Source organism: Aspergillus brasiliensis (genome assembly GCF_001889945.1).
Source record: "Aspergillus brasiliensis CBS 101740 unplaced genomic scaffold ASPBRscaffold_6, whole genome shotgun sequence".
Taxonomy (NCBI): Eukaryota; Fungi; Ascomycota; class Eurotiomycetes; order Eurotiales; family Aspergillaceae; genus Aspergillus; species Aspergillus brasiliensis.
Window position 1 is genome coordinate 1,504,528 of NW_027137447.1, and position 19,608 is coordinate 1,524,135.

At 53.3% G+C, this 19,608-nt stretch overlaps 8 protein-coding genes across 8 annotated transcripts; 2 read left to right on the forward strand and 6 right to left on the reverse strand.

The window, feature by feature from the left end:
- Positions 1-36: 36 nt before the first annotated feature.
- ASPBRDRAFT_196177 (uncharacterized protein) lies at positions 37-345 on the forward strand (the record flags this gene model as incomplete). The annotated part of the gene is made up of 1 exon (XM_067620955.1): positions 37-345. A coding segment is annotated over one exon (309 nt), but the record flags the coding sequence as incomplete, so codon positions are not given.
- Positions 346-786: 441 nt separating this feature from the next.
- ASPBRDRAFT_43453 (threonine synthase THR4) lies at positions 787-3,101 on the reverse strand. Its single transcript, XM_067625000.1, has 3 exons — positions 2,955-3,101; positions 2,532-2,857; positions 787-2,462 (listed from the first exon to the last, which is right to left on the reverse strand). The coding sequence occupies exons 1-3, from the start codon at positions 3,006-3,008 to the stop codon at positions 1,238-1,240; spliced, it is 1,605 nt and encodes a 534-aa protein (XP_067479307.1). The 5' UTR covers positions 3,009-3,101; the 3' UTR covers positions 787-1,237.
- ASPBRDRAFT_43455 (NAD(P)-dependent alcohol dehydrogenase) lies at positions 2,972-4,638 on the reverse strand. Its single transcript, XM_067625002.1, has 3 exons — positions 4,374-4,638; positions 3,707-4,318; positions 2,972-3,650 (listed from the first exon to the last, which is right to left on the reverse strand). Exons 1-3 carry the CDS (start codon positions 4,545-4,547, stop codon positions 3,357-3,359), a joined length of 1,080 nt encoding a protein of 359 aa, XP_067479308.1. The 5' UTR covers positions 4,548-4,638; the 3' UTR covers positions 2,972-3,356.
- A 1,197-nt stretch (positions 4,639-5,835) lies between these two features.
- ASPBRDRAFT_586009 (uncharacterized protein) lies at positions 5,836-8,461 on the reverse strand. The gene is made up of 3 exons (XM_067627929.1): positions 8,056-8,461; positions 7,689-7,992; positions 5,836-7,608 (listed from the first exon to the last, which is right to left on the reverse strand). The coding sequence occupies exons 1-3, from the start codon at positions 8,189-8,191 to the stop codon at positions 5,982-5,984; spliced, it is 2,067 nt and encodes a 688-aa protein (XP_067479309.1). The 5' UTR covers positions 8,192-8,461; the 3' UTR covers positions 5,836-5,981.
- Positions 8,462-8,731: 270 nt separating this feature from the next.
- On the reverse strand, positions 8,732-11,595 carry ASPBRDRAFT_674949 (putative AP-1 adaptor complex subunit beta; the record flags this gene model as incomplete). Its single annotated transcript, XM_067628902.1, has 7 exons — positions 11,260-11,595; positions 11,184-11,204; positions 10,982-11,113; positions 10,285-10,922; positions 9,661-10,229; positions 9,245-9,606; positions 8,732-9,182 (listed from the first exon to the last, which is right to left on the reverse strand). Exons 1-7 carry the CDS (start codon positions 11,334-11,336, stop codon positions 8,732-8,734), a joined length of 2,250 nt encoding a protein of 749 aa, XP_067479310.1. The 5' UTR covers positions 11,337-11,595.
- Positions 11,596-12,196: 601 nt separating this feature from the next.
- ASPBRDRAFT_196182 (putative transcriptional regulator) lies at positions 12,197-13,377 on the reverse strand (the record flags this gene model as incomplete). The annotated part of the gene is made up of 2 exons (XM_067620956.1): positions 12,197-13,027; positions 13,120-13,377. 2 exons carry the CDS (start codon positions 13,375-13,377, stop codon positions 12,197-12,199), a joined length of 1,089 nt encoding a protein of 362 aa, XP_067479311.1.
- Positions 13,378-13,998: 621 nt separating this feature from the next.
- Positions 13,999-14,750, forward strand: ASPBRDRAFT_125774 (flavin-linked sulfhydryl oxidase; the record flags this gene model as incomplete). The annotated part of the gene is made up of 2 exons (XM_067617818.1): positions 13,999-14,186; positions 14,264-14,750. The coding sequence occupies 2 exons, from the start codon at positions 13,999-14,001 to the stop codon at positions 14,748-14,750; spliced, it is 675 nt and encodes a 224-aa protein (XP_067479312.1).
- Positions 14,751-15,359: 609 nt separating this feature from the next.
- On the reverse strand, positions 15,360-19,420 carry ASPBRDRAFT_196184 (coatomer subunit alpha; the record flags this gene model as incomplete). The annotated part of the gene is made up of 8 exons (XM_067620957.1): positions 15,360-15,614; positions 15,675-16,759; positions 16,808-17,403; positions 17,453-18,419; positions 18,476-18,811; positions 18,865-19,184; positions 19,245-19,294; positions 19,391-19,420. 8 exons carry the CDS (start codon positions 19,418-19,420, stop codon positions 15,360-15,362), a joined length of 3,639 nt encoding a protein of 1,212 aa, XP_067479313.1.
- Between the last annotated feature and the right edge of the window lie 188 nt (positions 19,421-19,608).

Consider the following 19,608-nt stretch of genomic DNA (forward strand, 5'->3'; position numbering starts at 1 on the left):
GCTCCCTCTGGCGTGTCTCCGGTTGCTCCTGGCCAGACCGCTCCCTCTGGCGTGTCTCCGGTTGCTCCTGGCCAGACCGCTCCCTCTGGAGTGTCTCCGGTTGCTCCCGGAGAGACCCATCCTTCGAGTGTCTCTCCCACTGCTCCCGGAGAGACCCATCCCTCTGGCGTTTCTCCGGTTACTCCTGGCGAGACTGCTCCCTCTGGTGTCTCTCCCGTTACCCCTGGCGAGACCACGCCGGGTGCGACGGGCGTCTCTCCGGCCTTCACTGGCGCCGCCTCCTCCAACATGCAGCCCGCCGCTGGCTTCCTGGCCGCCGTCATGGGTATCATGGCTCTCCTCTAAATTGGCTCAGTCCGGTGTGTGTGATTTGACGATCAAGCTACGATTGTTTGCGATCACCCAACTAAGATAACCTATATTATCTCCCGGTGTTACGGTACGGTCCCATTTAGAAAAACTTCCTTTTGTTCTTTTTTTACTGGTTGTCGTTTTGATCTCGTTTTGGACTCCTGACTTGCCAAGTGCCTGCGCATACAAGTTCCAGTGCCTGTATATTCCATACACTGGTCTGGAATGATGTTTCGCAAGGGCTTTAGTAGTTGGGAGTCATGTATTGGCTTTTTAGTGTCAGATAATGCTCTAATACATAATAATGCATAATTTGTACGCGTGGGCATATGATTGAAAGAAAATATAGACACCGTTTACTTCGTATTTGCTCAGTTGGTCATGTGGGTTGGTGTCGTGTTCGGCTCGTGAGTACGGTACAGGACCAAGAATAGTAGTAGTGGTAGTAGTAGTAGTAGTAACTGACTGGTCTGAGTCGTCGGTGAAGTCAATGACACCTAGATAGATGGATAGTCTTTCTTCTCTATCCTGCTTCGCTCCCGCGATCGAGTCGATCAACAAGCCAAAAGAACTTTTGTAATGATACTAGTAGCCGTTAAAACCTTCGTTCTGTCTTTTGTTTTCTCTTGACTTTGAGAATACGAGCTACTATGAGTAACCAGTATATCCAGCCCGATAATGAAACGTCTATCTTGATTGTATGGTATGATATAACAGCTCTATGGGAGGAAAGAAAAAAATCAAAGAGCCAAAGATATGAGGCATAGGATAAAACAAACATGAAGATCGTGAAATATCATCGAGGTAGCTTGGCTTTTTAGTGAACAGGCACCGAGGAAAGGAAGATAACTAGTTGTGGTATGCAGATTATGTTAAGATTATGTGTCTACCGCTTACCCTCCAATTCCTGCTCGACCTCAGCCTTGACGATCTCGCGCACCTGCTCCCAGCCAGCTCCGGGGCCGACGGCAGTGACGCGGCTTTCGCGGTCCTCGAGACCGATGAACTCCTGGGGCAGGACCTCAGTGAAGTTGTAGCCATCCTGGTCGCGGAGGGCCAGGTCGACGGCACTGGCGAACTTGGCCGGGTGGGCCGTGGACAGGGAGATGTGGCTGACGCCAGAGTTACGCTCGATGGAGCGCAGGGAAGCGGCGACACCAATGGCGGAGTGAGGGTCCAGGATGTAACCGCCGGTCTTGGAGCTCTTGGCGCTGCCGGGGCCCAAGTTAGACGGGAAGCAGGTCTGGTAGGTGGAGCGGATCTGAGCGATGGTCTCGTCGTTGCTGACGCGCTCGCTCTCGAACTCGGCCTGAGCGGCCTCGAAGAGGGCAGAGGGGACGCTGAAGCCACCCTCGGTCTTGAGCTGGTTGAGCCAGCTGCTGACGTTCTCGCAAGCCTGCTTGCGACGCTCGTCGGCCGTGCTGGCCTCGCTGGTCTGGAAGGCGAGGAACCAAAGGAGACGCTCGAAGTTGCTGCTGACCAGGATGTCCATGGCAGGGCTGTGGGTTTCCTTGACACCGGCGCCCTTGCTGTCGCTCTTGCTGTAGGTACCGCCGGTGCGGAAGAAACGGTCCAGAATGTCGTTCTCGTTGGTGGCAATGACCAGCTTCTCGGCAGGGAGACCCATGCGCTTGGCGAACCAACCGGCGAGGATGTCGCCGAAGTTGCCGGAGGGGACGACGAATCTCATCTTGTTGTTGTAGCCGGGGGTCTTGGTCAGGGCGAGGTAGGAGTAGAAGTAGTAGGTGATCTGAGCCAGGATACGGGCAAAGTTGATGCTGTTGATGGCGGCGAGGTTGTGGGTGGAGTTCATGTCGGGGTCGGCGAACAGGGCCTTGACGAAGTCCTGGCAGTCATCGAAGGTGCCCTCAACGGTGAGGTTGTGAACGTTGGCATCGAGGATGGTGGTCATCTGGGCCTGCTGGATGGGCGACACCTTGCCCTTGGGGAACAAGATGAAGACGGAGACATCCTTCTTGCCACGGAGGCCGTAGATGGCCGCAGAGCCAGTGTCACCACTGGTGGCACCGACAACGGTCAGGTGGTGTCTGTCCTTGCCCTCCTTGCCCTGGTTCTTGCGCACCAGGAAGTATTCGAACAGGTTGCCGAGGCTGGTTGAAAATCAAAGTCAGCACCAGGTGTCTTTGCTCCCACATATGCGCAGTATTCAGGAGACCTACTTTTGCAGCGCGACATCCTTGAAGGCAAAGGTCGGGCCGTGGAAGAGTTCGAGGAGGTAGAGGTTGCGCTTGGCGTCGAGTTCAACGATAGGGGTGCGTTCAGGGTGGCGGAAAGTGGCATAGGAGCGCTTGATGATATCCTTCAAATCTTCACTGGGGATCTCGGACTCGGAGATGTAGAGGGACATGATACGGAAGGCCAAGTCCTCGAAGCTGAGATCGCGCCATTCCGACTCCCAACCGGCGGGGAGGGTAGGGATTTCCTCGGGGATGAAAAGACCACCATCGGAGGCAAGACCCTTCAGGACGACTTCCTCGAAGGATAGCTATAATGGGAGATAGTCCAGTTAGCAATTGACTCTACTGAGGAGAAGATACGATTGATGGCGATGAGATGTGATCAAGGCGGGACAAGTCACTTACGCCGTAGGAGCCACCCCGCGTGCTCAGGAATCTTTGAGAAAGAGTGGGCGACATTATGGATGGCAAAGAATGAGGCAATGGTAAGATAGAACAAGATAAAGGAAAGGAAAAGAGACTCGAAAGCGTATGAACAGGAACTGCGATGTCTGAGTCAAAGAGGCAATTCGGAAAGAATCCCCTCGGCCTTCGCCGCGGGGAAAAATCCATTTCGAGTTTAGCGCCTCCGACAGCGGCGCCCCTCGCAACCACGTGCCGCCACCTGCCTCTTTCGGTGGACAAATGGGAAAAAATGGTATCATTTGTGTCTATCTCTAGTAGTTATCTCTATCTCTATTCAGGATTCACATCACTGTCCTCTTCTCCAACCAACTCCATACATCGTAAATCATCATCGTCATCATCTCACTGCTCATTCACCAGCACATAACGGTACCGCGCCTTACCCGCGTGCATATCTACAATGGCTTGATTGGCATCCTTCATCGGGATCTCTTCGATCCAGGCGTTGACTCCCTTCTCGGCAACGAGCTGGAACATCTCCCGGATCTCGTTGGGACTGCCGATGAAGGAGCTCGTGGCCTTCAGACGACGCTGCAGCTTGCCCACAGGGGCCATGAGAACTCCGTCATCAGGAAGTCCGACCTGAACCAGGGCGCCGCCCGTCGCAAGCAGGCCCAGATATTCCGCCATGGGCATCTATCTCCTCATTAGTATCATCATATCAAGAGGTGTACAATGAGTCCAGGACATACCTTGGTGGAAGAAACAGTGCAGACAATCAAGTCCAGAGACCGGGCATACTTGGTAGCCCAGTCCGGTTCATCATCCGTAGCAACGTAAAGATCCGCACCCATAGCCAGCGCATCATTGGCCTTGCTAGTCTTGCGGGAGATAGCCACCACCTTATCAGCACCCATGGCCTTGGCCAGAAGCACACCAAAGTGGCCCAGTCCACCAAGACCAATGATCCCCACGCGCTTGCCGGGACCACAGTTGTGGTGCTTCAGGGGACTGAACAGAGTGACACCGCCGCACAGCATAGGGGCGGCCTGCGCCGACGGGATGCTGTCGGGGATCTTGACCACGAAGTGAGACGGGGTGCGGTTGTACAAGGCATATCCACCGTAAGACTTGCCACCGTTCAGGTGGACATTGTTGTAGGTACCGACGATCTTGCGCGAGCAGTACTGCTCATCGCCCATGGCACATTCGGGACAGTCTCCCAGACGACCAAGGCAGGAATCACTCTGCGCGCCAACGCCCACACGATCACCGACCTTGATGCCCCCGACAGCCTTGGATCCAACACGCACAGCAGTGCCGACGATTTCGTGGCCCACGCAGCAGGGGTACAGGGCAGGTCTCTGTTGAGGTTAGTTATAGGGGTATACAAACAAAGATAGTGGTAGAATGCCTTACCCAGCCACTGCGGAGAGTGTGCAAATCGGAACCACAGATACCGCAGTGAGTGATCTTAATGTCAACATCGGTTTCCTCCCACGGCTTGGGCTCAAACTCCTGCCAGACCATCTTTCCGTCGGCAGAGTCCTTGTCGAGACCCATCCATCCTTCAAACTTGTAATCTTGAGCCATTGTGAATGAATGAGTGAGTGAGTGCGTGCGTAAAAAGAGGCAGTATGTCTAGGTTGGAGTATGGCAAATACAAATCGACTGGATACTAGGAGAACCCCAATTCTTTATAATTTATACGCCAGGGACCGAATACAGAGGGGCAACACTTAATCCATGGATCCCCCCCATCGGTTGGATCGGCAGCTGGCCCACTTTCTGGCCAGAGACAGAATAGCCAAGAAGGGAGAAGAAGAGGAAGTCAAGGGGCACGGGCAGTGTGGATATCTCATCGTTGGCTACTGTCAGTCTAGATGGGGTCTTTCCAATGGACATCTGGCGGAGTCTTGCCTCGATCCGTCGGATAACTACTTTTGCAGCATTATTAATGCTTACAGAAATACTCTATTCCACGAAATTCAGAATACTAGCCATGATTTTTGGCCATGTTCATACTAGATTGAGTTATAAACCGAAACGAATCAAACAATGTTAGATTTCTCCAATTCTCCAATTCCTACTCCAAGACGGAGAATGCGTTTAACTAATAAAGTGGATGAAGGAAAAAACGCCCCCACTGCAGAACAAAAAATGACAAGGAAAAAAGAAAAAAAAAAAATAGAGGGAAGATTGCCCTATAGCCTTAAGAGCTTAAACTAATTCAATTATCACCACTATTACCCCTTAACCTTCTCATTATACCTATCCTACTTAACAAGAACGGAATAAGATGGCCGAGCGTGGTGTGATTGTCCCATTCTTGATTCTTCACGGCCCGATAAAGTAAGTAAGAAAGTAATAATGAAGGAAACCTTGCGGGAATCGGATCTTATCGGGACTTCAGTCGAGATCCAATATTTCGTTCCGAACGGGGTCCGAATCGGTAATTAGTATACTATCTCCTTATCTATCATCCATCATGTGGATTGATTGATAGCGATAACTTGCCTATTTTACTGTGTGTAGATTTGTCTCCGTTTGAATAGGTATCCCAGACGTATATTCGGTCAAAAATTAAAGAACAAAATTCCAATTTGACATAGGATCGTGGGTGTCAGTCAACTAACTAGACTATACTTCGGTAGTACTATTCTCGGCATTATGTCGGTGACTCAATTGATTGACCGCTACTACTGTCATAGGAGGGTAGGATGGCGTTATCTATAACTACTACTAGTATAGTAGACTGTGTGTTTGCATTGAACTTGCACTTGTCAGTTAGCTTCTGCTATGCATCCATTTTTACTTAACTAGTATCTATGTTCATCCTATGGTGGGAGGATCTTGATCATTCGAGCGAAGGGCATGAGCAGTCATTCATATTACTATGAGAAGTATCTCCATGATGCTTCAGTCACACTCGTGAACTTTCAATTTAGCCAAGTGATCAATTAAACCAGATTGATAGATCAAAACACTTCCCGAAAAGTAGGATTATGAAGTAGTTACTACACTTCACTAAGCAAATCCCTCAATCCCCATGACCGTATCAACATCCTTATCCCCCCTTCCACTCACACACAACACAACATGTCCTCCCACTCCAACTTCCCTCGCCACATCCACCACCTTCGCAATCGCATGTGCTGTCTCCAACGCCGGTAAGATCCCCTCCAACCGACACAACAACCTCAACCCCTCCAGCGCCTCTTTATCCGTCGCCGAGATGAACCTCGCCCTCCCGATCTCCTTCCAATGCGCCAATTCTGGTCCAACTCCGGGGTAATCCAGTCCTGCGGACACCGAATGCGTATCAGAGATTTGCCCATGTTCATTCTGAAGCACATACGTGCGCACTCCATGGAACACGCCCACTGAGCCAGTCCCAGAGGACAAGGTAGCGCAGTGGTGTTCTGGGCGACTGTCGCCATCGCCGCCGGCTTCTACGCCGATCAACTGGACAGAGGGGTCTTCAGAGAAAGGGTAGAACATGCCGACGGCGTTGGAGCCGCCGCCCACACAGGCTACAACTGCGTCTGGGAGACGATTGATTTGCTCCGCCAGCTGGGCTTTAGTTTCCTGGCCGATGATGGATTGGAAGGTGCGGACGATCGTGGGGAAGGGATGTGGGCCAATAGCCGAGCCGATGATGTAGTGGGTTGTGTCGAGGCGGGTGATCCACGCGCGGAAGGCCTCATTGACGGCGTCGCGGAGCGTGCGGGATCCTGATTCTACCGGGATGACGGTGGCGCCGAGAAGGCGCATCCGGAAGACGTTGAGGGCCTGACGACGGACGTCTTCAGAGCCCATGTATACGGTGCATTTCATGCCGAATTTGGCACAGACCGTGGCGGTTGCTACGCCGTGCTGACCGGCTCCTGTTTCGGCGATGATTTCGGTCTTGCCGAGCCGGCGGGCGAGGAGGATTTGGCCCAGGGCGTTGTTGATCTTGTGCGAGCCTGTATGGTTGAGGTCTTCGCGCTTCAGCCAGATGGTGGCGCCTCCGGCGTGGGAGGTGAGGCGTGGGGCTTGATGTAGGGATGAGGGCCGTCCAATATAGGGGTAGTAGGAGCGGTATTCAGTCCAGAAGGTTGGGTCGTTGATGGCGGCATTGAACCCGACTTCAAGTTCGTTGAGACATGTTGTTAGGGCTTCGGGCACGTATTGGCCGCCAAAGGTGCCGAAGCGGCCGGGCTTGGACGTTTCAATTGACTGGTCTGAGGTAGGAAGATTTGCTGGTGATGAAGATGTTTCAGTGGTGGTTGGAATAGATCGGGGTTCGGTGGGCTCGACTGTTCGACAGGTAATCTGAGAGCAGTAGTCCTTGATAATAGCGGCACCCTGGCCTGCAGGGGCTTTAGCCAGCTGCGTGATTATCTCACTACCGATGACGGCACCATCTGCGATAGATGTGACGCCGAGGAACTGTTCACGGGTGCTGACGCCAAAGCCAACAGCCACCGGTACTCCGCCGGAGAGATGCTTCACGCGCTTCATCAGTTCCGGAAGGTCGTGGCTCAGAGTGCCAGTGGCGCCAGTGACACCCATCCTCGACACAAGGTATATAAAAGAATCGGCAATTCCGCAGAGAGTTTTCATGCGCTCCTCTGTGGTCGACGGGGCTATCAATGGGACGTAGGAGAGACTGTCCAGAGGAATTGATGTCAGTGAATGATGAAACAATTGCTAGGATGCATTGAGGTCGATGCCAACGGGGCGACTAACCCAGCATCACTACACTGGTTCCGGAACCGAACAGCCTCCTCAGGAGGTAGATCGACAATGATGAAGCCATCCACCCCGGCCGTCCTGCTCGCAGCGAGAAGTTCGGATTCACCATAACGCATTATCGGGTTATAGTAACCCATAAATAAGACAGGAACATGGAGGCCTCTCTGACGAGCAGCCTTGACCATTTGCAACATGGAAGATATGGTGACACCATTATCCAGCGCCTTAAGGTTCGACATTTGGATGGTAGGGCCGTCGGCAATAGGATCCGTGAAGGGGAGACCGAGTTCAATAACATCTACCGCATCATTAGCACACCAGTGAAAGCTCTCAACGAGACAGGCTAGGATTGATCGCATACCTGCTCCTCCAGCCTGCATTGCAAGCATGATGTCTGGAGTTTCTGCTGCTGTGGGAAAGCCAGCCGTGACATAAGTCACAAGGGCTGGCCGGCCCTCCTGCGCGCACCGGGCGAAAGTCCTCTTTAGTTGATCCATTGTACGGTAATAAAAGGAAGCCAATGAATCAAAGTCTGGGAAAAGCGATGGAAGCCATGAGAATTGCCGGAGTATTTATAGTGTTTCGCAGGCAGACGGGAGTCTGGGCGAGGTGAGCAGCCGTGACTCACCCGGACAAGGGAGGGTTTCGGTTCCGACCAACTAGCATCGCTGGACCCCCGCTAGAATGGATGAATGCAGAGTCAGCAAGTCCCCTGAAGTTGGGAAAGGAATTCTGAATGCATTGACCGGGAAGAAAGAATAAGAATTGTGTAAGGAATACGTGGACTAGGTCGATGCTTGTCAAGTCCAAAAAGGGGATGGATATACAGGTAGGCGGAAGCACCCAAGATGACAAACAGGGAAAGAGAACAGAATGACAATAGTAGTATAGAAATAGACCCAAAGCTAGAACAACGAAAATAGATCTATATTCGGCATGCGTCAACAGAATTATGTGTGCTTTTGGCTCAACCTTCCCGCACCTCTGATTCAGCTTTACGAAATCGTGCGCCATCGTACAGGCATGGCTCATCGCGCTTAGAATAACGACATGATATCCTCATTTGTCTTCTTCGGTTGGCTTCCTCCAGGAGGTGGTGAGGCCATGCCACCTCCAGACAGGTCCAGCCCCTCAAAGCCATTCATCAAGTCTGCACCAGCACCACCATTGGGAGCGCCGCTCCCGCTGGCCGGAGCGGCGGCAGCGCCATCGCCAAACACTCCGAGCAAGTCGTCCAGGTTGTTGCTTCCGGAGGGTGCCCCAACGGCCGGAGATTCCACCCGGACGGGCGTGCCGGCAAGACCTTCGAGACCTGACATCCCGCCGCCCGGTTCTTTCTGCGCGGATGCCGGCGCGGTGCCATCGAAGTCGATATCCAACAGGTTCTCGACGTTGCTCTGGGCCTGCGGAGGGGGAGCATCGCCAGTAACCGCCGCTGCTGCCGCCGCTGCCGCCAACGGATTCTCCCGAGCGTTTTGGATTTGTTCCCTGTGTCATACATTAGCGCGAATTCCATGTCATCAACACTGTATAGCGAGAGAGGAACATACTCGATAGCAGCTCTTTGTACTGCATCGGCACCGAACCTGCCCTGCCCGACGAATTGCTCCGGAGGCTTGTGGTAGACAGATGCGAGGGTGGACAGTTCGCCCAGTAGCTGATCAAGGAGATTCGGGGGAAGAGACTGGATTGTGGTGACGATCGGCGGTTTGTCAGAGAGCACGATGTTCTTAGTAGCATTGGGGTCACTCGTGTTGGACAGCAAGCGCCAATAGACGTAAGCCCTATCGCGGACATCGGGGTTGTCATTCTCAGCCGTGGCCGCCTGCAGCACTTTCTGGACCAGCCCCTGGGCCTTCTCAGGCCGCTTGAGGAACAGCTTGACAACGGCGGTCAATATCTGCAGCTGGGTCTGCGCAATGTGTTAGCAATTGGCCCATAAGCTTATCGAGAACAATTGGCGAACCTGAGAGAACTCCTCATTGAAGCCTTCTACGAAACCAGCAAGAATGTCACCCGCGTTGCTGATCTTCTCCGCATACTGACCAACGATCCAGATGAGCGCAGCCCGCGCATTCGGTTCATCAAGTTCATCGATGCACTTGCAGAGAGTGGGGATGATCCCTTCGTAACCGGGATATTTGCGGAAGATGTCCTTGATGACCACAATCGCCTCTTGCACCACATAGTTTACCTTGGTGTTAATGAGATCCAACAAGGTGTTGACACACTTTTCGCTAGCACTCTCGATCTTGATGGCGACCTGGCCGATCGCTTTGACAGCACGGCGCACAAAATCCATGTCCACCTCCAGCGCGTACTCCTTCAGCTCTGCTAGGAGCTGGTCGACGTTGCGGTCGTTGGCTATGCGGACCATGATCTCTAACTTCTGGAACTTAACGTAAGGTGGGTCATTGTACTTGCAGAAGAAGACTCGCAGTTCCTTGTTCAGGATATCCGGCTGCTTCTGTAGCAGCAAATCAATGTTCCGTAGAGCCACATATTGGACTTCGGGCGCCGACGACACCAGCGTCACTGAACATTGTACATCAGCAAGTCAGTCGGCCAGGAGAGTCAAAGGGTATCTTACCAAGTGGGGGAGCCATCTTCTTCAGGTAGGTCTTTGCCAGCTCATAGTTGATGTTCCTCATGTGGAGGAAAACCACCTTGACAGCCGCCAGGACCACACTGGGGTTGGCATGTTGAAACTGGGGAGCAACCCTTTCGCAAATGTGCTCGGATTCAGTCACTTCATTGGTTTTGTACTCGGCCAGAGTAGTTAAAATAGTGACCCGACCCCATTCCGTACACTCGTTCAAGGCCATAAGAAGCTTGCGCAGGGTGTTAGCGGTCACCCTCAGGGCCTGCGTTTCAGGGGCAGCATGGTAGATTTCTGACAGTGCGGTCACGGAGTTTGCGACGACCATGGGATTAGGATCACCAATCATCTCTTGCAGCATTTCAAGGAAGCCGTTTTCCAAGCACATCGCGGGGTTCAGGTCGAAGAGCTTCGCTACACAGATCGCGGCGGTCTTGCGGACATACGGCGACTCGTCGCGGAGCGTCTTGCGAAGGGGCTCCTCCATGTAATCCACCATCTTGTCCACACGGATACATCCCATTGTCCGGATCGCAAGAGCCCTAATGAGGGGGTTCGGGTCTTCGGAGTCTTGAACGAAGGTGTTGACGGCAAGAATACAAAGGTCCGGGTGAGATTTGGCGTAGTTCCTGTTACGCAGCAGATGTTTAGTAGGAATAGGATGGAAAAACGGAGAGCTAGTACGCACATGAGGTATAGGTATACGAGTTTCTTCTGCTCGAGATCATTGGTCGCAATGTTTTTGAGGACATCCGGGAACAGAGCGGAAACATCCTTGCCCAACGTCATGGCCATGATGGTCTTCTGGATGGACTCCTTCCTATGCGCGCATCAGACAATTTGTTATGGGATAATGGCGTCTCTTCATAAGCAAAGTCATGTCCACGTACCGTTCATATGCATACTGAGAGCTGTGGGGAGGTCAGCACCATGTCGGTCACCGATCGGGCACGGGGGACACCATACACAAGACCAGCTCGCAATTCGAAGGTCTCTCCTTTTCTGGGGACCGCAAAGGCCCCCCTTATCCTACTCATAGCCATGCTGAGCGAAACCGGGCTTCAGCGACGACGGGGTCGCGCCTCCGCAGAACCAGATGGGATCGGAAGTGGAAATGCAGGAGACTGCGGGGAATTAATGCGAGGCGGCGAGAGCTTCAGGGAGAACTGGACACGGCAGCAATCCGGCAGACGATGGTCGGACGAGTAATTATAAGCAAACGGAGATTAGACACAAAGAAGAAGGAAGTACAGACAAAGACCCTAAGGGAGAGAAGAGGAAGGTTGATGGGGGGAAGCAGGAGGGCCGGGCAGGAAGTGGAAGGAGGACAGATACAATCAGGGAGTCGAGCGAGTTGAGTGTCTGGACCCAACACTAACCTGAGCCGCTCTCTTTATTCCCCGGTTTGGCTTCTGCCATCATCACCACCACCACCACCGCTTCCCGTCTCTCTTTGATCATCCCGTCAAACAGCATCACTTGCTACCAGAGCTATGGTATGTGACTTGGAATTTCCTCTCACAAGGCTACTATTTACATCTATACTTTAGGCCAATCTCCCCAATCTCCGACGCCTGTTTGTCGAGGCTAGAACAGAGGCGGAAGAGAACGAGTACTCCAGAACGGCGGTAAGCTCTCGCTAGCTGTCGCTTTTAGACTGATCTCAATTATTGACTGACATACTATACAGTTCTACAACCTCGTCCTTTTCATCTCTTCTGTCGCCGTTTTCAGTTTGGTGGCTCAACGCATGGGCGGGACAAAGACAGGGAAATGAGGCGCGATGTGCCAACATGGATGATGCGATTATCTCGAGTGTCATTACGACCCACAGCCTGCGCCAGGCAGATACTGCGACAGCTAGATCATGCAGCAACCCGCACATTGATCGTCATTCACCATCTCAGTCCGTTTCCTCTCCCTCGCTCTCTAGAAAGGCCAGACTCTTCCGCCCGCGATTCAGCCGCCGCTTTGGTCGACCATCGTCACTGTCCTCGCTGCCACTCGCTTTGCCCCATCGCTTGGCCCCTTCTTGGACCATCTCCAGATCAGCTTTGAGTTCACGCTCCTCGCGGATTCGATTAGCTTTCTCAACCGAGTAGCGCCCCTCCATGCCTGCGTCCTTCAGCATGCCCTTGAGGTGGTTGATCTTCGCTTTGGACGTATCATAGGGAGCCAGCTCCCGTGCCCACATCTTGCGGATTCCGCACTTCAACAGCCAACCTTGCAATCGCTTGATCTCCGCTTGGTTTGGGTCCAAATCCGCATCCTTTCCCTTTGCCGTTGTCTGTTTCCTGCCCTTGCGCGGTGGTGCCTCGGTGCTTTTCTGTCGCTTGCGGCTAGGCTTGGGTTTGGGCTCCTCGTCCAGGACCACTGAAAGTTCGCTCTCAGAGTCGTCCTTTGGCGTTTCTTCGGGCTTCTCCGGGGTTGCCCCTTCTTCCTCGTCGGAATCATGAACATAGTCCTCGGAAGTCTTGGGCGACGGCTCCTTCTTTGTCGTTGCCTTGGTTTGTTTCTTCGGAAGCTTTTCTACCTTTTCTTCGTTCTCGTCTGGTGACCCGCTGGCTGCATCTTCCCCATCGGATTTCGAAGCGCTCTTCTTCTGGCGCTTGCGCGATGCCGATGGCTTCTCTGGTCTCGTTCGTTTGGCAGGCTTGGCGTCTTCGGAAGCAGATGAAGCGGCATCTGTCTGATCATCTGGCACTGGTTCCTGGCTAGCTTTCTCTTCTTCCTCCTGTATTCATCAACAAGTCAGTAAACGATCTTCAAGAATTATATACTTTTAGCCATCGCGCACATTGACAGCCAAGACACCGGCAAACTTACCACCTGATCCTTAATAATCTGCTCACTCCTTGTCTTCCAATCTCCCTGAGTTTTGTAAAAGCCCTCTTCCAGCTGCAATGCCTTCTCTGCAGCCAGCCGCACCCGCTTGACCGTTAATTCCTCCATTTTGCCTGACTTGTACACCTTTGTAACCGCATCACGCAGTGCTTGCTCCAAGGCACCATCGGTAGGCCGACCGGACGCTGGTTCAGCTTCAGACTCGGGCTCGGAGCTCGAAAGGGCGTATCGTGGCGCCATTGTACTTGTATATGTGTATGTGGTGAATGAATCTCCGTTGCGATAACGTTAATTGTCGCGTGGTAGCTAGCAGGAGGGGACGCGGCGCTAATTAGTTAACAAGCTAGCTTGATAAGTTACCGATCTCGTTCTGACGCAGCACTTCTTCTAATCTTGTCAGGCACAGAAGCTTATTCTAAATAGAAGTTGAAAGTCAAGCTGAAACGCGTATTGACGCGAAATAGATAGTCAACCAGTCGATCAATCACAGCGTCTAAAATCACGAAGCTTGGACGCCCCCATATTCCACTGTTCGTTCAAGGCACAGGGCGGAGCGGAGATAACGGCTGACAAAGCAGGCACATGGCAATTCTAGAAGCCGGAGGGATTGGACGGAGACATTCTTTTGCTGCATTACCAATCAATCACCTTTCAATTCCCCAGAATTTGTCTCTTGAGCTCTGTTGCGGACACTACTTGTCACCGTCGCTACTTTTTGCAAAGATCAGACCTTACCGTGTACATACTAGTCTTCCAAATTGACTGATACTACTACTCCGCGCTGCTTTTCTACTTCTTCTCCGCAACGAATTGAACACCCTCATCCTCCACCAGCATCAATTATCAGTCCCTTAGACCACAATGGCAGACACACCGAACACACAAAAACACCTCTTCATCCACCAACAACCACCCCCCGCTACACCCTCCTCCTCTACCCAACAACAAGCGCCAGCGCCAGCAACAACAGCAGCAGGAAAAGATGACACCGTCCCCGCAGGCATGACCAAACTCCCCAACGGAGTCATCCTGGACAAAGACGGGAAACCGTACGCTCTCTCTACCCAATCTCCAATCCCCATCCCCTCATATCCCCAATACTAACAAAAGGTCTACCCATAAATAGATGCCGCCTCTGCACCTCCGCCGCCTCCTGGCGCGCCCTTACCAAACAAGCCAAATCCACCCCCTCCACTACAGCCACCAGCAGCACCAGCACCAGCACGATCCCGAAATCCCTCACCACCACTCCCGGCTACACAGACTGCCCACCCGACTCGGAAGCACTGGGCCGCTCAACCTGGACCTTCCTGCACTCATTGACAGCGTCGTACCCGGCGCAAGCGTCCAGCGAACAACAGTCCGAGATGCGCCAGTTCCTGGGGATATTCTCGAAGCTGTATCCGTGCTGGGTGTGCGCGGAGGACTTCCGGACGTGGATGGCGGAGCCGAGTGGGGAGAATCAGCCAAGGTTGGGTGGACGGAAGGAGTTTGGCGATTGGATGTGTAGGGCGCATAATGAGGTGAACCGGAAGCTGGGGAAGAGTGAGTTTGATTGTAGGTTTTGGGAGGAGAGGTGGAGGAAGGGTTGGGCGGATGGGAGGTGTGACTAATCTCCGGCCTCTTTATTCCATGTGGTGGGATGTGAGTTATGTGGGGGATAGGAAGGTTGGGGGAGTGTATGAATAGACGATAGATATAGACTACTACTACTACCACCACCACCACCACCACCACCACCAGCAGCAGCAGTGGATATGGCGAAAGGATGGGATGGGTGGGAGGAGTTTACTACTGTGTACTATACTAACTACCGGGGTGATGGATATCTCTACTCTGTCTCTCATCTCTGATCATGATATGCTATGATATGATAATACTATCTCACCTCTTTATCTGTACAAGAACAGTTCCACAATAGGAAATAAGAAGAAGAATAAAAATAGGAAATGAAGAAAGTATTTCAAAAACAATATCAATAACAATAAATAGATGAATGAATATACTAACGTCGCTGGAATTATGAATTTCACATCGGGACAGTCCAAAGCAGGAGAAGCAGCTTCCTCCAGCCATGGCGCCAAACCTTCCTCCCCAACCAGAATTCATCCTCCTTTTTCCCCCACCAGAGAAAGCCCATTTCTATCATGTTTGCACATCGAGACGGGGAATTACAAGCGTGAAGAAAGAAAAAGGAAAGCCGTCACATCTCGTCATCATCCTCAGTACTGACCCGGGACGAACAACCGCAGCCCGCTGGCCGGCGCACCGATCTCCGTCACCTGCGAGATCCGGCACACGGTGCCCTTGTACTGTTCATGGTACTTGGCGCCGGTGAACGGATCCGACACGCTCGGCGAGCCGCCGTAGATCGGTGTGTACGAGGCAGCGCAGATATCGAACTCGGCAAATTGGTCGAACTCGATGTCGATCTTGTCTTGTGGGCTGCGCTCGCATTGCGCCTTGATTTTCCTGGCCTGATTCGTGGGGTTAGCATATGAGATCAGTAAAAGGGGAGGCAAAGTTGTGTTGCTTACCTGTTCCAGGAGCTTCGGCGAGCCACCGTTAGCCAGCATGCGGTTGGCAAAGCTGAGGGCTGAAGAGTAGTTCTTGTTGGCAAACGCCAGCTTCATGGCAGCCATAAGCGCCAGTTGCCGGTGTGCAACCTCCAGCTTGGGGATCGTGAAGTAAGCGGAGAGCTCGAGGCTGCGCTTAAGGTTCTCGGGGGTGTCGGTGGGGATGGTACGGCGCTCCAGTTCAATAGACATGGCCAGGATGTATTCCCTGGCGGTGTCAATGATCTTCTTCGCCTGCTCCACCTCCGCTTCGGACGAGACAGTATTGACCAAAACGGAGTTCAGGATGTTACGGAAGATCCGCACGCCATCTTCCAGCTTGTTGGCCCGCATGGCGGCGTAACCCTCCTGCAGATCCACGCTGGCGATCGTCTCCAGGTCCTTCGGGATGATAGGCAGGACCTTGTGGCTATCCGTCTCATCCACGGTGCGGCGGACGTAGTTGACCAACGGGGGCAGGCCAGCGGTCGCCGGGAGGAAAGTCTTCGAGGCCTTGTACACCTCCAAAAACCGCGGCTTAAGAGGGGCAAAGTTGACCGCTCCCACCTGACGATTAAGCAGTTGCATAGCAGTCTCGAAGGAGCCAGCAGCGACATGGTCGGCTGCCAGAGGGGAGTTGCGAGCCCACAGGTCGGCCTCGGTGCTGCCAGCACCAGCCTCTGCGCTGTCCACATTCACGAAGTCAACGTCCTCCTCGACATTGATCTCGTCTCCCATGTCCCAGCCAGCAACATCCTCTTCCTCATCCTCGAGGGTATCGCGAGCAGTAATAGCCTCGTCCTCTTCCTCGGCCTCAAACTCGATCGCCGCAGCCTCCTCGTCGCCGGCGCCAACCTCTCCAAGCAAGGCCTTCTCGAAGGAGGAATGGCCAGCGGCCTTGACAGGCCAGTTGGACTTGAAGGTGGGAACGATCGGGTGAGGGACCCGCGCAGGTTCGTCGACGGATGGAAGGGTGATCTGGTCCTCGGTGAGCCCGCAGGCTTCGAGAATCGACTCAGCCTCTTCCGTCAAGCCATGAGACTTGGCGGTGAGGTATGCGAGGGGATCTTTCACTGATTAGCAAAGCCCATGACAAGCACTCGTGAAGAACTTACATTGGTCAACTTCCTTGAACATCTGGATCCGGTCTTCAACGTCGCCACGGTAAATCGCGTTCTGGAAGCGCGAGGTGAAATCACCACGGTGTTCGGCAATCTTGGCCATCCTTGACAGCTTCTCCTGGTCACCAGTGGCAAGGTATAGGAAAGACAGCTTGTCAAAGTTTCTTTGCTTCTGGTAGGCCATCTCAACCGTCTGGTGGTTACCATGAGCCAGAGCCTCGGCTCCGAGCCTGCTCCACAAGTTGGGACGATCCAGTTCTCTAGCCATCTCAATAGCCACCTCCAGGTTTCCGCACTCCAGCGCGAGCTCAAAGCGGGTCTGGGGGTCCTGTACGAACTGCAGCGCAATCTCTGGGTAGCCCTTCTTTTGCAGGTAAGAAATGATACTTTGACCGACCAAGCTGGAGGTCTTGATGATCTGTAGCATTTCATCGTAGTTCCTCTTGACAAGGGCAAGCTTGAAGCGGTACTCGGTAGGGTCGATCTCCAGAACACGGGGCTTGGCATTACGATCCAGGCAGTAGACATTGCGGCCCTTGACCTTGACGAGGTAGACCGTCTGGTCCAGAGTGCGAATGATACCATTGTCACTGCTAATGTCAGTAAGCAGAACATTTCACCAATAATAAGGAGACATACCCGTTCAGAAGCGAGTATTTAACGTGGTTCAAGGTGGAGTAGAGAAGGACGCCAGCGTCATCCCAGGCTGCGCTCTTGATCCGGATAGTTTCGTGCAAGCTGCTCACCTGCTCGAGAGACTTCGTCACAATGGTGACGTTGTGCTTGCTGAGCAGGGCAGCGTAAAGACCGTCATTAGACCAGACGACATACTTGACACCGCTCACAGCCAGCTCCGCCAGTTGCTTCTTCTGCTGGATGTCGAAGAGGACAACGTTGGTGGGCGTGATGAAGAGCAGGCATCCAGTACCGCCAAAGTAGATATCGGTTGTGCCAGCCGGGGGCTTGATCGATTTCGTGGTGGAGTTGCTCAGGTCCTTGATGTCCACCTGCTGGTTGCCTTGGCTGAAGACGGCGAATCGGTTGCGCGCAACAAAGACAGCAGAAGAGCCCTGGCCACGCTTAACATCGGTGGGTTCAACGGCACCAGTGGCATCCCGGGGGAGATGGATCAGTTCGTACACGCCACCATCAGTAGGAGAGGTGACCAAGATGGCACGCTCAGCGGGGTTGTACGAGAGGGTGCGAGGCGGCACCCAAGGGGATCCCAGCTTGCGCAACGACAGCATAGGAGGGGTCTCGACGTTCTTGGCGAAGTCGTACGACTTGACGTGCTTCTCCTTCGTGATGTAGAAGAGCTGGTTCTGGTAGACGGCCGAGGCAGGGCGCTCACGCTCAAGCTTGAAGACCATGACACCGGTGTCGTGACCAGCGGCAAACAGGTTGATCTCAGGGTGAGCCGCAATGACCCAGAAGCGGTCCAGATCGCGCTTGAAGGATTGGACGGATGTGCGCTTGTTCAGATCCCAGCACCGGATCGTCTTATCCTCGCCGACGGAGAGAATCAAGTCCTGGTGTGGGTGGAACAGACAAGCAGACGCATTCTGGAAATGTCCGCGGCACGTGTCAACCTCCCATGCCTTTGTGTCTATACATCTGTGTCAGCCTGATATACCATATTTCCATAACAGTATCTTGACGTACCACTCATCCTCCACAGCTTGATGAGACGATCGTCACCCGCGGAGACAATCAGGGGCAGGGTTGGGTGGAAAGACACCCAGTTGACACCCCGGTCGTGACCTTCCAGAACGAACTTCACCACCGCATCAGTGTTTCCGAACATGTCTGCCTGGGCGGGGTTGGCGCGGGCCATCTGGTCTTCGAAGGACATGGACGTCGGGGCCGAGTGCTTCTTCCGCAAACCCGAAATATCCCAAATGCGAACCGACTGGTCCAAGGAGGCGGAGGCGATGAGGTCTTCGGTAGGATGGAATTGCGCGCACATTACATAGTGGTTGTGGCCGGTCATGGTGCAGACTGTGAACCCATTGTCAGCGTCCCTCGGGACAGGTGGCCAGATTCCAACTTACTCAAGGAGCGGTTCTGCCAGTTCCAGATTCTGATGGTCTGATCGTCCGAGCATGAAAGAATCCATGGCAGCTCATGGTGGAAGAACACCGTCCGCACGTAGTCCAGATGGCCATTCAATGTGAACATGCAACGGCGGGTCTGGTAGTTCCAGACCTTGATCTTGTAGTCGTCACCTCCGGAGACGAAGAGGGGCTGTGTCGGGTGGAAGTCAATGCCACGAACGGGGCCATCGTGTTCTTCGAAGCGATCAATGAGGGTTCCCATGCGGTAATCCCATAATTGGATGGTTGATGAATGAAGGGATACGAGGATCCATGGCCTGTTCGAGGGTCAGCCGGGTTCGATTGCGACGCGTTGAACGGGACAATTGTCCACTGACCGCTTGGGATGGAAGGCAATTCCCTTTGCGCGGGAGGATTTGGATTCAAACTATCACGTAGAATGGTGATTAGTTCCTATTCGTGAGAGCAGCAGCAGCTCCGCGGCGATTAGGGGGAGCTGGCATGGGGGGAGGGGATAGCGGACCTTGGTGAGCATGTTTGGGGAGGACTGCATGTTGAAGGAGGGTTGGCCGGAGCCGCACCATAGAGAAGCAAGCTCCGCACACAGGTATCAAAAGAGGTCAGTAAGGCGACCACCGCATCCACAACAACGGCGGGAGAGAATGGGTAAAGGGGGGAAGACACGGGGGAGGTTCGGAGTGTCTGGACTCAGTCACTCTGGGCAGCTGGTGGTTCCGTCTT